This window comes from Tenrec ecaudatus, chromosome 14 (assembly GCF_050624435.1).
Source record: "Tenrec ecaudatus isolate mTenEca1 chromosome 14, mTenEca1.hap1, whole genome shotgun sequence".
NCBI lineage: Eukaryota > Metazoa > Chordata > Mammalia > Afrosoricida > Tenrecidae > Tenrec > Tenrec ecaudatus.
The window spans coordinates 41,690,514-41,705,172 of NC_134543.1; the positions used below are offsets into that span (position 1 = coordinate 41,690,514).

General features: G+C 45.3%; 1 protein-coding gene across 2 annotated transcripts in view; it reads right to left on the bottom strand.

Moving 5' to 3' along the window:
* RHOJ (ras homolog family member J) overlaps nt 1-14,659 on the bottom strand; it is a 127,612-nt gene that overhangs the window by 29,330 nt on the left and 83,623 nt on the right. For both annotated transcript variants that reach the window (XM_075531580.1, XM_075531581.1), the window contains exon 2: nt 1,130-1,188. In XM_075531580.1, the coding sequence (XP_075387695.1) occupies nt 1,130-1,188 (59 nt within the window). The remainder of the gene's footprint in view (nt 1-1,129; nt 1,189-14,659) is intronic.

A 14,659-nucleotide genomic window follows, 5' to 3' on the forward strand; every position in this document is an offset into this window, starting at 1 on the left:
ACCCACTGCTCCACCAGGGTGCCGTCCTCATTCACAGTGCTCTTTGCAAGTGGATGCAGAAATCCCAAGAGAATGCTATTCATTTTCTTCTAGTAAAGAGTTTTCAAGTTGAGAGTACAAAGGCCTATCTCTAGATAACTGTGAAAAGAAGCCAAAATGCACAACTAAAAATAGCAGTTACCAGGAAGCTCACAGTGGAAATAGCATGGTCAAATACTCACTCCATAGGACTTAAGATGTATGAATTTGGGCAGGCTGGACAGCTTGCTGATTCTGACCTAAATAAATGATCCAAGGCATATGATAGCAAAAAAGGTCTATCCAAGAAATTGGGCCATGGTCATTCATTACCATTTCTCTGCCTCCACCCCTTGAGTTTACAACATGAGAAGCTTCGTGACAGGAGAGAAAGACAAGGCGTCCTTTTCACTCAGCTACGACATAGGAATGCTGGTGGTTCTAGTCGACTGCCTTAAGTTCCTGGTTAACCAGATTTTCTAACTTGAAGGAACATTTTTGATAAAATGAGACAATATCAAGAATTTTAGAGAACTCCCCCAGCTATTCTGAGGCCTTCTCTTTTGAAAAGCATCCAGGATCCCGGCTTTCTCTTCATTCCAACAATTCTTCTCCAGCACAACTTTTCCATATGTCTCCCCTGTACATGACTCCTATCTTTTTTGGGGGATCTTTTCACAGTTCTGTCAACAATGCAAATAAAGAGAGCACAAAGAAATACAGCGAAAAACCCTGAGTGAAGCAAGCAAGCAAAAGCCATTGAAGCGGCGTCTTTCACTCTGACCTGGAAGAGGAGGAAATTGAAACTCTAGGTCAATCATGCTATTTTGATTATTGATGGCTATTTGTTGTTGAGTGGCTCTTTCTTGACCAACCAGCACCTTGAGGAATGCAGTGATGTAGTTATTAATAATTATAAAATTATTTTTAAAGTATGAAGAATGCACTTTTGATTGTCATGTGAGTAGGCAATAAATTGGCCCCCAAACGATCCGTCTGAGTGATAGCCGTGTTATCCATGAGCTCCACAGAAAGGCACCCGTCAACATAGCCGGGGGGCCATCCTCCCCCTCCCTCGAGCCCTTTGTGAATGAAGATAGCAAACACGTACCTGTCCTGCCGTGTCGTAGAGTCCCAGCAAGTGTTGCTTGCCTCCCACGGTCACAGTAACTGCGGAGAAGAGAAAAGGAGAGTCCATAACACGCCAGCTCCAACCAGGACCCTTCCCATGTCTCCATGCCAACATCGCCCTGGGCAGCGGGGCTGAGCATCGGCCTCACCCGTGCATTTCTGAAACAGAGTGACGGTGTGGTTTCTAAATGAAAGGCAACCCCGGGCTGCCGTGAGAGCAGATGGGCTGAGCCAAGTCCAATTTCTCAAGCACAGTGAGTATCGTTGGAGCCACTCGGGAAGGCTCAGGCTGCTCATTGATCTTTTCTAAACCCAGTGCCATTGAGTTGATTCTGACTCTTAGTCACCCTCTGGGACAGGGTAGAGCTGCCCCACAGGGTCTCCAAGGCTGTAATCGTTACGGTGACTGCCACATCTTCCTCCCACAGAGGGACTGGGGAGCAGCCGAGTACTTTGACCACTGTCGGTATGACCGGGGCGTCTCATCAGGCCCTTAGACTATCAAGCTCCTAGAGGGAAAAGAAAAACGATGCCGGGCTCCTTCGAAATGGTTTTCTTCTCTTGTTTGGCTTGAGCCAGCTTTCAGGATAGAGCACTGTATAAACAACTTCTGCTGGCAACCTCTCTGCATTTATCTGTCTTTGAAATGCTGAGAACAAAGAATATTAACTTACCTATACATTTTTATAGCAAAGCCCCCCAAAAAACCAAAGAGGTAGGTGGGGTGGGGAGGAGTCCTTAACATTGAGTATTCCTGTGGCTTAGCTCAACCGACTTTGAACTTCAGCTGCATAGGGAAATGTTATAGGGGTTTGGTTTCAAAAACTGTACAAGGTACAGATAAAGCGAAAACTAGAAGTTGATTTCCCCAGCAGGCTGCCTGCCCAGGGAAGCCATTGTGTTTTCAAGTGCAAAGTCACACAGGGATGCTGACGACCTTGTGCAGGGCTGGAAACCAAATAGTCTTGACATCAATGAAACGGATCACATGGAGAAGTAGCACAATTTGCGCGGAGAACGGAAAGGACCGACGCCCAAATAATTCCATCTTTCTAGAAAAAGGACATGAAGTAGGGAATCACGAGGTGATTTTTCCTAGTTGCGTTGAAAGGAAAGACTTGACAAGACAGTATAAAGATGCTTTGTCGGTCTTCCTACCACTAGCTGCGCAGAAATGAAAATAAGTGAACTAACAACCACGTTGCTCCTATCTTCTCTCGTCTGGTTGCTGCCCAGACTCGCTGATTCCGTGCTGGTTTTCCTGTGACTTGTCTCACAAGACTGGGCTGTGTGCATGCAAATACCTGGCCATGGCTCATTCTTTGGAAAGCAGTTGTTTAAGATCACCACCTCCCCAGACTCTTTTTCTATTCTACGCAGATCAACCAGCGCTCAGCTGGCTATCGTGGCTGCAGCCAGACAGAGGAGCTGGGAAATGGGTATCTGTACATGGTGAACCCACCACCAGTCAACAAGAGCTGCCTTGCCACCCGAAGGAGGACTTTTAAACGTTTTGACGTCCCGTCACAAAAATGCAGCGATGGAAACGACGATGTGTCTGTGTGACCCAGAACTCTCTGTCCTGCTTTATTTTCCTTTTTGTGAGTGTGCTGGCAGATGAAAACCCAGTCAGATGTTCCTGAAATCTGTGTAAATGGCTGCTTTAATGACCAATTCATGGCCCAGTCATGACTCAGGAATGAAGGGAAATAATCCAGCAATTACAACATGGAATTTCCTGCCTACATCAAACCCAGTACATGCAGGCAAGGGGCAGCTGTTCCCGAGACCCTTGAGCTATCCCATGACACACAGGCCCAGGGTCATCTGTTGGGTGAGCATTAGAAACTGAGCCACGCTGGCCGTCACACTGGGCACTCTTAATAATCCTAAGCCATGATTATGCCTTTTGTCACCAGAGCCTGGAAGGGCCATTTTCTCAAGAGAACTGTCATTCCTTCCAGCCTGCTTTCCCTCAGACCTCACCCTTCCCTCCCTGCTTCGGCTCCGGGAATTTCACAGGCCAAGTTGCATCCGAGCTCTGGCTGGATGGGCCGTCGATTGAGTGTCTCAGTCTACACCCTTGCCTTTCCATCCTCAGGGGCCTATGCTCAGTGTTGGGAAATAGAAAGACCACAGACAATCCTTCCTGTTATGGAGCGAGAAGATAGTGATTTATGGGTCAAGCACCAACACAACACGGGGTAGTACACACTGTGCCAGAGGCAGCATGGCGTGTGTGTTTGTGTGTGCGTGCCTTTGTAGACACACTGGTCCGGGGAGGTCAGAGAAGACTGCCTGGAGGAGGAGGAGCCTGAGGTGAGAACTGCAGGATAGGCACTGGGCAGAGTGATCTTGGGAGATGGTGTTGAAGAGATGACCATGCAAGATTAGATTTCCCTGGATCATTAATTTAGGCTTTATTCTAGAGTTTTTGTTATTCTAGAGTTTTGAGGAAATATATATGGGCAATTCCTGACCTCTGGTTACACAAAGAAGATTCCTATGAGGTGGAGGTCAGGCATGTTTCCATCATTGAACTTCCTTGACCTCTTCAGACACCATCTGGCCTTCCCAGGGTGCTCTTTGGCTAGGTTTAATACTCTAGAGCAGTGGTTCCCAACCTTCCTAATGCTGTGACCCTTTAATACAGTTCCTCATGGTGTGGTGACTCCTGCAACCATAACATTATTTTCGTTGCTAATTTGTAACTATAATTTTGCCTCTGTTATGTATTGGGCAAACCCTGTGAAAGGGGTTGCAACACCCAGGTTGAGAACGGCTCCCAAAGGGGTTGCAACACCCAGGTTGAGTACGGCTGCTCTACCGCAGTGACCACAGAGAGCTCCCAGACAATATGACCATGGGGTTTCATAGGGGCGCCAACAGCTAACAGAATGTTAAAGATACAATTCTTCTGTCTGTTTTTCCTCTTCTGAAGCCATTGTGGCAGACATGCCTCTCCCAGACATTAGTCATATTTTAAAACAACCCCCTTCCCCCCCGAGGTCTCAGCCACATGCTCCCTTGGCTTCTGGCTCATTCTGCGGCCAAGAAGCCTGCCTGCTTGCCACTCTGCCTCAAGGTCTTGATGTGGTTCCTCTGCTTTGTCTCAAGATCTTGATGCTGAAGCCTCTGGTGACTTTGATGTGGCCTTTGCTGCCTCCACCACTTCAGACAGGGAACTCACATGCAATCCGCTGGCGCCTCTTCTTTCTTGAAGGTCGTGAGAGTCCGCTGTTCCTGTTTCTGAGATGGTTCACTTTGATACGCAGTGGAACGAATGGCAAAATCAACCAATCCCCAAGTTAGAGTCACCTGTACCTTATTTGCATGCTCCCACCCAATCACTGGTTGGGAGCTACAAAGACTGCGGCTGTAAGACCCTCCCCAGCAGTAATTTGACTTCACCACAGATACGGGACTCTTGAGTTCTGATAGCCTCAGACCGTGGAAGACACGGAATTAAACCAATTCCCTTGGGTTAACGTGGAATGATGATCTCTGGAAGTCACTTTTAGTTCCTCTCCCCCACTCCTGCCCACCCTCCACCCCTCCCGCCCCATCCCCGTATTCTTCCCATGCTGTCTGAAGAAAGAGGTACTGACACCAGAGAACACTCACTCAGGGGCAGCTCGGGAGAGATGCATGTGCCCGTCACACACTGTCTGGTACTCAGGCTCTGGTCTGTGAGCTCTGATCTTGGGTTAGCAGTGATGCCGCCTCATGTGCTGTGTCCTAGGAGATTCCTTCATTTGGAAAGGAATCCATCATCGCAATGTAGAGAAACCATGTAGCCATACAACACTAATGGTAAATACATCAGGATCTGCTGCCTTTGAAAGTGACTCCTGGCGACTCTGTGCGTATCAGAGTACCCACGTGCTCCACAGGTTTTTTATTTCTTCTTTATAAGTCATTTTATTGTGATTTGGAAAAAAGTTTATAGAGTATATTAGTTTTCCATTTAATAGTTTCAGAGTGTTTTCAATGGCTGTTTGTTTTTTGGAGGGGGAAAGTAGATCATTAGAATGGAAGTGCTTCTGGTTGGATTTAAAATCCCCCCAACACTATCCATTTCTGCCACCTAGGATCTCGCGGTAAATGCTGTGAGGAGGAGAGGGCCTTTGAGGCCTGAGAGCTCTGTATTTGGATCCTGTCTTTGGGATGCTCCATTTAGGTGACCTGAGGAGCATCACTTCACGTCTCAGAACTCCTCTATCCTAAAGTACCAAAACTCAACTCGCTGCCGCTGAGTCGATGCTGACTCAGGTGATCCTGTAGAGCAGGGTGGAACTGGCCCTGGGGGTTTCTGAGAAGGGCCATCTATCTGTAGGGACAGTAGTTTAACGAAATGGCCTCACTTCAGTTAAGGGAGAATTCCCCACGTGCCTTGGGCCCATCTTTGCAGGTAGCCAGGGAAGAGTAGAGCTGGAGGCATCTGTGACTACTTCTTTCTCCTTCCCCTTAAGCTGAAAGGTACATTCTGGTTTACACACTAGCAGCGCTCTAACAGTGAGCTTTGGGTAACACCGTGGAGCCACGGTTCCAGTAGCTCACCTCACTAAAAGGTGTTTGACAGTCCAAAGGGGGCTCCACAGTGGGCTCTTTGCTTTGCAGCCACTGCTGGAAGCAGGACTGTGCATTCTGGTCTGTACGACACCCCCCTCTCCCCCACAATCCCCGATGCAAATAAACAGATGTCTCTCCGTTTGGCTCTAGGTCAGTTTTTCTGTCTTTTGGCTTCAACACATAAGGAGTTTCTTTCTCCTTTGAGCGTGGGCCCAAGCACATCAAAGAGCTACTGTGAGGGGAGACTGGAGGAAGAAAGTGTGTGTGGCACACGGCCTGCGCCATCATGGCTGTGGGACAGTGGCTGCTTTCTCTCTGCCTACAAATACTTATGGACTCTCTCCAGAGGTCAGGGGTCAGTCTGTCTGCTGTGTTGGCTATAAACCCAAAGGTCACCCTCTTGAAGTTGTGTTAGATGTTTTTCCATTTTTCAGTATGTGAAACCCAGCATTGATGAACCTACAGAGACAGCAAGTAGAATAAGGGGTTCAGGGGGAGAAGGGGTGCAGGGGCGGGGGTGGGATAAAAGGGAGATGACATCAAGGATTCAAGTAGAAACAAAATGTCAGGAAACGGACTGTGGTAGCATTTTGTGTAATTCCACTTCCTGTGATTGAACTATGGACTGATATATTTATTCATTCCCAAATCATAATACATTTTTAAAAAAGAACACTCTAAAAAACTCAAACCCTTTGAGCTGATGCTCACTCAGGGCAAGGCGTGTGTCACAGAGTGGAACTGGGCGTCTTTAGCTTTCTTCCCTCTAAGCTTCCTGTGCCACTGGCTGGATTCGAACCAACAACTTTTAGGCTATACTCAAGGCCACTAGGTTGATTCTGACCCTTAGCGACCCCATAATATAGGACCAGGTAGAGCTATTCCTGTGGGTTCCCAAGACGGTAACTCTGTGGAAGTAGCAAACCTCATCTTTCTCCTGCCGAGTAGCTGGTGGTTTCAAACTGCTGACCTTGCGGTTAGCAGCCCAACTCGTAACCCACTGCACCGTCAGGGCAAACCGTTTGTGCCAAGCAGCACAGAGCAGAAACGTCATTTGTGAATCACTCATCCCTTTCTATCCTGTAGCTATTTAGGCATATGATTCATGCTACCCACTGGACAAGAAGACCTTTGAGGGACGAGTTTATATAGCCCTCAGGTCCCACTGTGGACAGCACAGCCCTTGGCACACAGGAGTCAATTCTGAGCGCACGGTATAGAACGAGAGCACCGGGACAACTCAGGCCGAAGAAAGTCTTACAAAATGTGCAGAGCTGCAGTTTGCCGCTCCAGGCCAGACATGGACTGCTGGGAAGTCCCTGCAGCCAGCAAACCTGCCTGGCAGACAGTGGTCAGGCCCAGTCCCAGGTTACTTTCTATTCTCAAAGCTATTAACCGTTGTTTTCTGAGCTTTAAGAGGTTCAGACGGCCTGCTAATGGCCCGGAGAATTCTCTCAATAAAGCGAGAAACATTTTCTGTGACCTGTTAAGTATGTAAAATGAAGGTCTTCCTCGAGTCCATTAACTGCTTTGCTTCCTCTCTTTCGGCTTTGGACTGGTGTGTTCGGCCATTCCACTTTGAGATGATTGCAGTGGGCAATTTTGTGGGTGGCTGTGTGGGGCCAATAAAGCCTGGCAGGGGCTTGCTCTCTTGAGGATCAGTTTCATTCAGCAAGAAAATATCCCAGCCCAGACCAGCAACCTAATGCATTGCTCATTGAGCTGGCTGGCTAAATGGTTTTTAAAAAAGTTTTATTTTTCATACTCTATATGATAAGGTCCAAGAGAGTCTTAAATGGTGGAACTATCAGGGAAGTTGGGAGGAAGCCTCAAAGTACCCTCCAGTGTTTTTTTTAAAAAAAATCATTTTATTGGGGCTCATACAACTCTTATCACAATCCAAACATACATCAATTGTGTAAAGCACACTTATACATTCGTTGCCCTCATCATTCTCAAAATTCATTTTCCACTTGGGTTCCTGGAATCAGCTCCTCATTTTCCTTTTCCCCTCCCTCTCCCTCCCTGCTCCCCCTCCCTCATGAACCCTTAATAATTGATAAATTATTATTTTATCTTATCTTACACTGCCTGGCATTTCCCTTCACCCACTTTTCTGTTGCCCATCCCCCAGAGAAGAGGTTATATGTAGATCCTTGTGATCGGTTCCCCCTTTATATACCTCCACTTCCCTCCCGGTCCCTCCAGTGTTTTTAATAGCATGTACTCTCACTAGCTGGTAGCATGAGACAGGTTTGACTGTGTGAATATAGTAAGTTTGTAGTCATCTGTGGTTTAGTACATCAGAATGCTCTTTTGGAGGAAGAGACACCAGATTGTAGATAGAGCAAGAAATAGAATTTTAAAAAAAGAAATAGAATTCCTTAAGCCAATGTAGAGAGCTAACAAGAAAGATGGCTGGTCTCCTGTGTTATGGATGGGACTGTTCTTGCGAGGTGCTGCCGAGTCAATTTGGACTCCTGGTCACCAGGTGGACAACAGAATGAGATGCAGCCCCCTCACAATTGTTGTTGTGCTAGAGCCTATTGATACCACTGTGTCAGCTTAATGGAGGGGTAAAACACTACATCATTTAAGGTTTAGTTCATTAAAAATTGAAAACATAACAGCTCCCTCCCTTGCAGTAAAATTCCTTTGAAATTTAATCAGCAGGGTTGTTCTAACTCAGGAAGAAGGCAAGCAAGGCCATTTAGATAAACACTGCATCACCCTCCAGGTGATAACCCTGCAGGGGACAGCACAGGAGACACAGTGTGGGAATTGTGCCCGATTGGATCCCGCCACACCGAGGCAAACACTAAGGGGGTGCAACAGAACAGCAAGGGAATGGAGCGGCGAGGTCCCCAGGGAATGCTGAAGGTGGACTTTGGGGCCAGGGCATGGTGTCCCAACAGACTGGACTGGAAAACACTCCTAGGGGCCAACAAACAGTTCTTGAACTAACTACAAGCTTTTCTTTCTTGTTGTATTTTGTCATTGATTTGTTGTTGTTGATGTTTTGTTGTATATTGTTGCTTGGTTTTGCTCTGTCTTGTTTGTGTGCATGTTATTATCTCAGCAAGTCTGTCTAAGTAAGATAGGCTGGATGAACAATCTGGAGGAGAAAACAATGGGACCGGCTATTCTGAGGGGACATGAGAGAAGGGAAGGTGTTAACAAACCCAGGGACAAGGGACCAACAAGTGATCCAAATCGGTGGTGAGGAGGATCTAGGAGGCCTGGTAGGGCATGATCAAGGGTAATGTAACCAAGAGGAATTACTGAAACCCAAAGGAAGACTGAGCATGATAGTGGGACAAGAGGAATGTCAAAGGAAATAGAGGAAAGAGCTAGGAGGCAAAGGTAATTTAAGGAGGTCTAAATAAAGGCATATACATATGCAAATATATTTATATATGAGGATGGGGAAATAGATCTATGTGCATATATGTCTAGGTTTAGTTTTAAGGTAGCAGAAGGACATTGGGCCTCCACTCAAGTACTCCCTCAATGCAAGAATACTTGCTGAAGACAAAGTGGGTGCATAAGCAAATGTGACAAAGAAAGCTGATGGTGCCTGGCTAACAAAAGATATAGCATCTGGGGTCTTAAAGGCTTGAAGCTAAACAAGCGGCCATCTAGCTCAGAAACAACAAAGTCCACATGGTAGAAGCACAACAGCCTGTACGATCACAAGGTGTCGAAGGGATCAGGTATCAGGTATCATCAGAACAAAAAAAATCTTATCATCGTGAATGAGGGGGTGAGTGCGGAGTGGAGACGAGTCGGTCGGGGTGCAATGTAGCAATGATGAAACATACAACTTTCCTCTAGTTCCTAAATGTCCCTCCCCCCACACTATCATGATTCCAATTCTACCTTACAAATGTGGCTAGAGCAGAGGATGTATACTGGTACAAATAGGAACTGGCAACAAAGGGAATCCAGGGCGTAAAAGTATGACAAAATAACAATTTGTAAATTATGAAGAGTTCATGAGGGAAGGAGAGCAAGGAGGGAGGGGACAAAATGAGGAGCTGATGCCAGGGGTTTAAGTGGAGAGCAAATGTTTTGAGAATGATGAGGGCAATGAATGTACAGATGTGTTTACACAATTGATGTATGTATGGATTGTGGTAAGAGTTGTATGAGCCCCCAATAAAATGATTTAAAAAAAGAAAGAAAAGCTTTGGGTGTCTTAAAGGCTTGTCTTCAAATAAGCATGGAAGAAGCACACCAACCTGTGTGATCAGAGGATTGTAAATAATAAAACCCAAATCTGAAGGAGAGAATGGTATCAGAGATGAAATTTGAACACCTGGTTTGCAGAAGATGAAGGATGACAGTGGAAACCCAAAATCCATTTGCAGAGTCCCCACACGAATTAAGCCTCTGTTGACTCCTCTCAGACCACAGTTCAGGGACGTGAACAGCCTTCCTATCAGATGGAGAGTATTGTAAAGTTGATTATGCCAGAAACTGGTTAAAAGTTAACACTTTATCAGTTGACATTCCTTTTGACCTATTTCAATGTTGTTTGAGTTTTTAATACTTTCTGCTTTCTTTTTGATGGAAACTTTCCTTGATTTTGTTTTACATTTTTTTTTTGGTTTGCGTGTTCATTCCTTTTCTTTCTTTTTTGGTGCTGTATGATTTTCTGTATATGAAATCCAGGATAGGTAAATCTATAGACATAACTGGATTACTAATTTTCCTAGGGGCATGATGGGGGTTCTGGGGGAAGTGGGCAACAAACAACAAGGAGCACAAGAAAGAAGGAAACATCCTGACATTGATTGTAGTGATGATTGCACAACTCTTCTTAATATGACTGAATAATTAAATTGTATGATAGGTGAGTTATATGACAATAAAACTACAAAAAAAGCAATGGAGAATGAGAACTCAGGGGATGGTGGTCTGACAACCGGTGGAGAAATGGAGATGTCAATTGTTTCCTGTGAAACTCCCTTATTTTGTCACGTTATTTGACTCTTGTGATCATTGCGAAACCTGCTAATTATATCCTGAAAACCTGTTTTTTATTTTTTGTCATTTTCATTTATATAGTTTAAGATATGTAACTTATTTGTTTTTTGCCGAATCTTCAAAGCAGTTTGAAAGTAGCAACCCCACTGTGTCCTTCTGTTTAGCACTTGCGGAAATAAACTTTCTGGAATCAGCCTGGTCTCTGTTTTTGGTTGAAACAGTGACAGGCAATCCTGAACCCTTGTTCCTGGCAACATATCCATCTTTAAAAACAAATCATTTTATTATGGGCTTTTACAGTTCACATAACAATGCATACATCCTTTGTGTCAAGCACATTTGTACATATGTTGCCATCATCATTTCCAAAACATTTTCTCTCTACTTGAGCCCTTGGTATCAGCTCCTCATTTTTTACCATCCTTCCCTCTCTCTCTCCCTCATGAACCCTTGGTAATTTATGAATTATTATTATTTTCGTATCTTAGACCGCTGTCTCCCTTCACCCACGTTTCTGTTGTTCATCCCCCTTGGGGGCAGTTCATCATTGTGACCAGTTTCCCCTTTCCCCCCTACCTTCCCTCTACCTTCATGGTATCTCTACTCCCATTGTTGTTCCTGAGGGGTTTAACTGTCCTGGATTCCGTGTGTTGAGATGTCTTATTTATACCAGTATACATGCTCTGGTCTTGCCGAATTTATTAGGTAGAATTGGTGTCATGATAGTGGCAGGGAGGAAGTATTAAAGAGCTAAAGGAAAGTTGTATGTCTTGTCAGTGCTATACTGCACCTTGGCTGGCTCATCCTTTCCTTGTGATGAGCCAGCTAGGCTCTGTGAGGGGCTGTCCAATTGTTTACAGATGGGCTTTGGGTCTCCGTTCTGCCCTCTCCTCCCCCTGTTCACATTGTTCTGGGTCTTCTGATGCCTGATACCTGATCCCATCAACACCTCATGATATACACAGGTTGGTTTGCTTCTTTCATGTGGGCTTTGCTGCTTCCCAGCTAGATGGGTGCCTGTTTATGCTCAAGCCTTTACCCCACGCTATATCTTTTGATAGCCGGGCACCTTCAGCTTTCTTTACCACATTTGCTTATGCAACATATCCGACCTAAGGAGAATATTCCTGGTTTGAATTATATCCCCCAAACATATGTGTTGGAATCATAACCCCTGTACCTGTGGAAGGAACTCTGGCCATGCAAAGGCTAAGTGCTAAACTGGTAATCCAAAGCTTCGAGATTTGGCAGCTCCTATCTGGCAGCTCCATAGTAGAAAGGCCTGGTGATCCCCTCCTACCAAGATCACATCATAGAAGACACTATGGGGTGTTTCTATTCTGTCATATTGGGTTGCTACGAATTGAAAATCGACTGGAGGGCACCTCACACACATACACACCTGTGGATGTGATCTCGTCTGGAAGTAAGGTTTATTTGGTTAGGATATCCAGGTCCTATCAGTGTCGGGTGTGCCTTCAATTTAGTCACCTCTTGGGTTATAGGAGAATCTGTGGTGGCATTGGGCTGCTAAACATGTCGGCAGTTCAAACCCACTAGCTGCTCCGTTAGAGAAAGAAGGGACTGTCCGCTTCCCTAGAGAATACGGCCTCCGAAACCTCAAGAGGCAATGCTCCTCTGCTCTATAGGGTCGCTGTGGGTCAGAATGGACTCACAGACAGTGAGTGGGAGGGACAAAGAGGCACAGAGACAAGTTGGCTCACACATAGGAGACAGATGCTGCCGGAAGACTGAAAAACTGCAGCACATGCGAGCTGCAAACGCTGAAAGAGGGAAAGATCTCCCAGTGCTGACAGGAAGATCAGACTCGTTCCTCTGAAGCCAGTACCCTGAATTCTGACTTGCGGCCTACTGAACTGTGAGAAAATTAATTTCTGTTCTCTAAAGCAAGCACTTGTGACATTACTGTTACAGCAGCACTAGGCTAAGACCTTGTGCAAAGAGCATTTTGGCGTACTGGAGATTAAAGGCATTTAAAAAGCAATGTTTGAGTAAGATGGCTAGCTTCGATAGCAAACTGATTATTTTCCTATAGGAAAGAAAATGTTGGTGGTTATCTTTTTTACTAGAGGAGAATTATTGGCTCCTCTACCCAACACAATTTAGAATTTAGCATGTGACTTCACAAAGTCTAAGCCCCTGGCTCACAGCAAAATCAAAGGAAGGTAGACAAATAATTATTGGGTTGTGAGTTAAACAATGTCCCAGCAAGACACAGCCTGGACATCATGAAGGCTCTTGGCCTTACAATAAAATTTCAGATGATTTTTTTCTTAATGCCTAGTTCCATTCTGCTCTTTGCTACTCATTAGATGCGACCTTGGCCAACTCACTTGTCCCGGTCTCACCTGGAAAAGTAACACCTTGTCTAACACCTTGTCTAACACTTACTCTAGTGCCCTGGTTAACAAACTGCCTTTTGACTTATAGCAACCCCAGGCGATAAAGTAGAACCCACATGGTTTTCTAGAGTGTCTGTTTACTAGAGAAGACTGCCTGGTTTTTCTGCTGCCAACGCTGGGTAGATTTGAACTGCCAACCTTTTGGTTTGCAGCAGAATGTTAATTGTTTTTCCACCAGGGCTTCTTTTTTAAAAATTATTTTATTTATATTTATTTTTTATTAACCATTTTACTGGGGGCTCACACAGCTCTTTTCAAAATCCATCATCCATCCATCCATCCATCCATCCATCCATCCATCCATCCATCCATCCATCCATTCATCCATCCATTGTGTCAACCACATTTGTACATTTGTTGCCATTATCACTTTCAAAACATTCTTTCTACTTGAATCTTGGTATCAGCTCCTCATTTTTCCCCCTCCCTGCCCCACCCTTCCTCCTTCACAAACCCTTGATAATTTATAAAGTATTATTTTTTCATGTCTTACACTGACCGATGTTTCCCTTCACCCACTTTTCTATTGTGCTCTCCTTGGGTGGGGGGGAGGTTAGATGTAAATCATTGTGATCAGTTCCCCTTTCCTCCCCCCACCTTCCCCTTTCCCTGCTGCTATCACTACTCTCATTATTGGTTCAGAGGGGTTCATCTGTCCTTGGTTCCCTGTGCTTCCAGCTCTTATCTGTACCAGTGTACATGCTGTCTTTGTAAGGTAGAATTGGGATAATGATAGTGAGGGGGGTGGGAAGGAAGCATTAAAGAACTAGAGGAAAGTTGTATGTTTCATTGGTGCTGTACTGCACCCTGACTTCTGATGTACCCTACTCACCGACTTTAAATGGATGCTAACTCAGTGGCCCTAGGGGACAGGTAGAACTGCCCTGTGGGTTTCCGAGACTGTGATTCTTTATGGGAGCAGAAAGTCCGCCTTTCTCCCTCAGAGTGACTGGTGATTGCCAACGCTAACCTTTCCGATCGCAGCCCCATGTGCAAGTCCTACTCCACCCGGGCTCCTACTGATGTACCCGCAGGGGCTGTGACAACGTTGTGTGAACTGTGCAAAAGTGAAGGGAATCACCTAAGCAGTTTCCTCTGCGCAGAAGGTTACTGGCCGTGGGCAATTCAAATGACAACATCGCAGTTCTGGCCCACAGACACTCAAAGATATAACATATGTCTCTGAGGTTGACTTTCTTCCAACTTCTAGATAAGAGTAATGATAATAATTCTTGTAGTGCAGAGAATCCCATCCACCTTTGAGAGGTTTAGGGAATGTTACATGAGATAGTGGGTGAGCAATACTTTAAAAACATTATCAAGTGTTCCACATTTATTCTTTAGATCATGTGGCACACCATAGAGGGACGGGGCCCACTTTATGTCCCTGCACCTCCTCATTTTGTCTAGGAAATTCAGGTATCTAGGCAATGATCAAAAGTGGAATGGTGTATTTCTGTCAAGAGTTTTTGAAGAAATATTAGGTTCATAAAAAAATCCATCAGGTATCAGCAATTCCTAGTTAT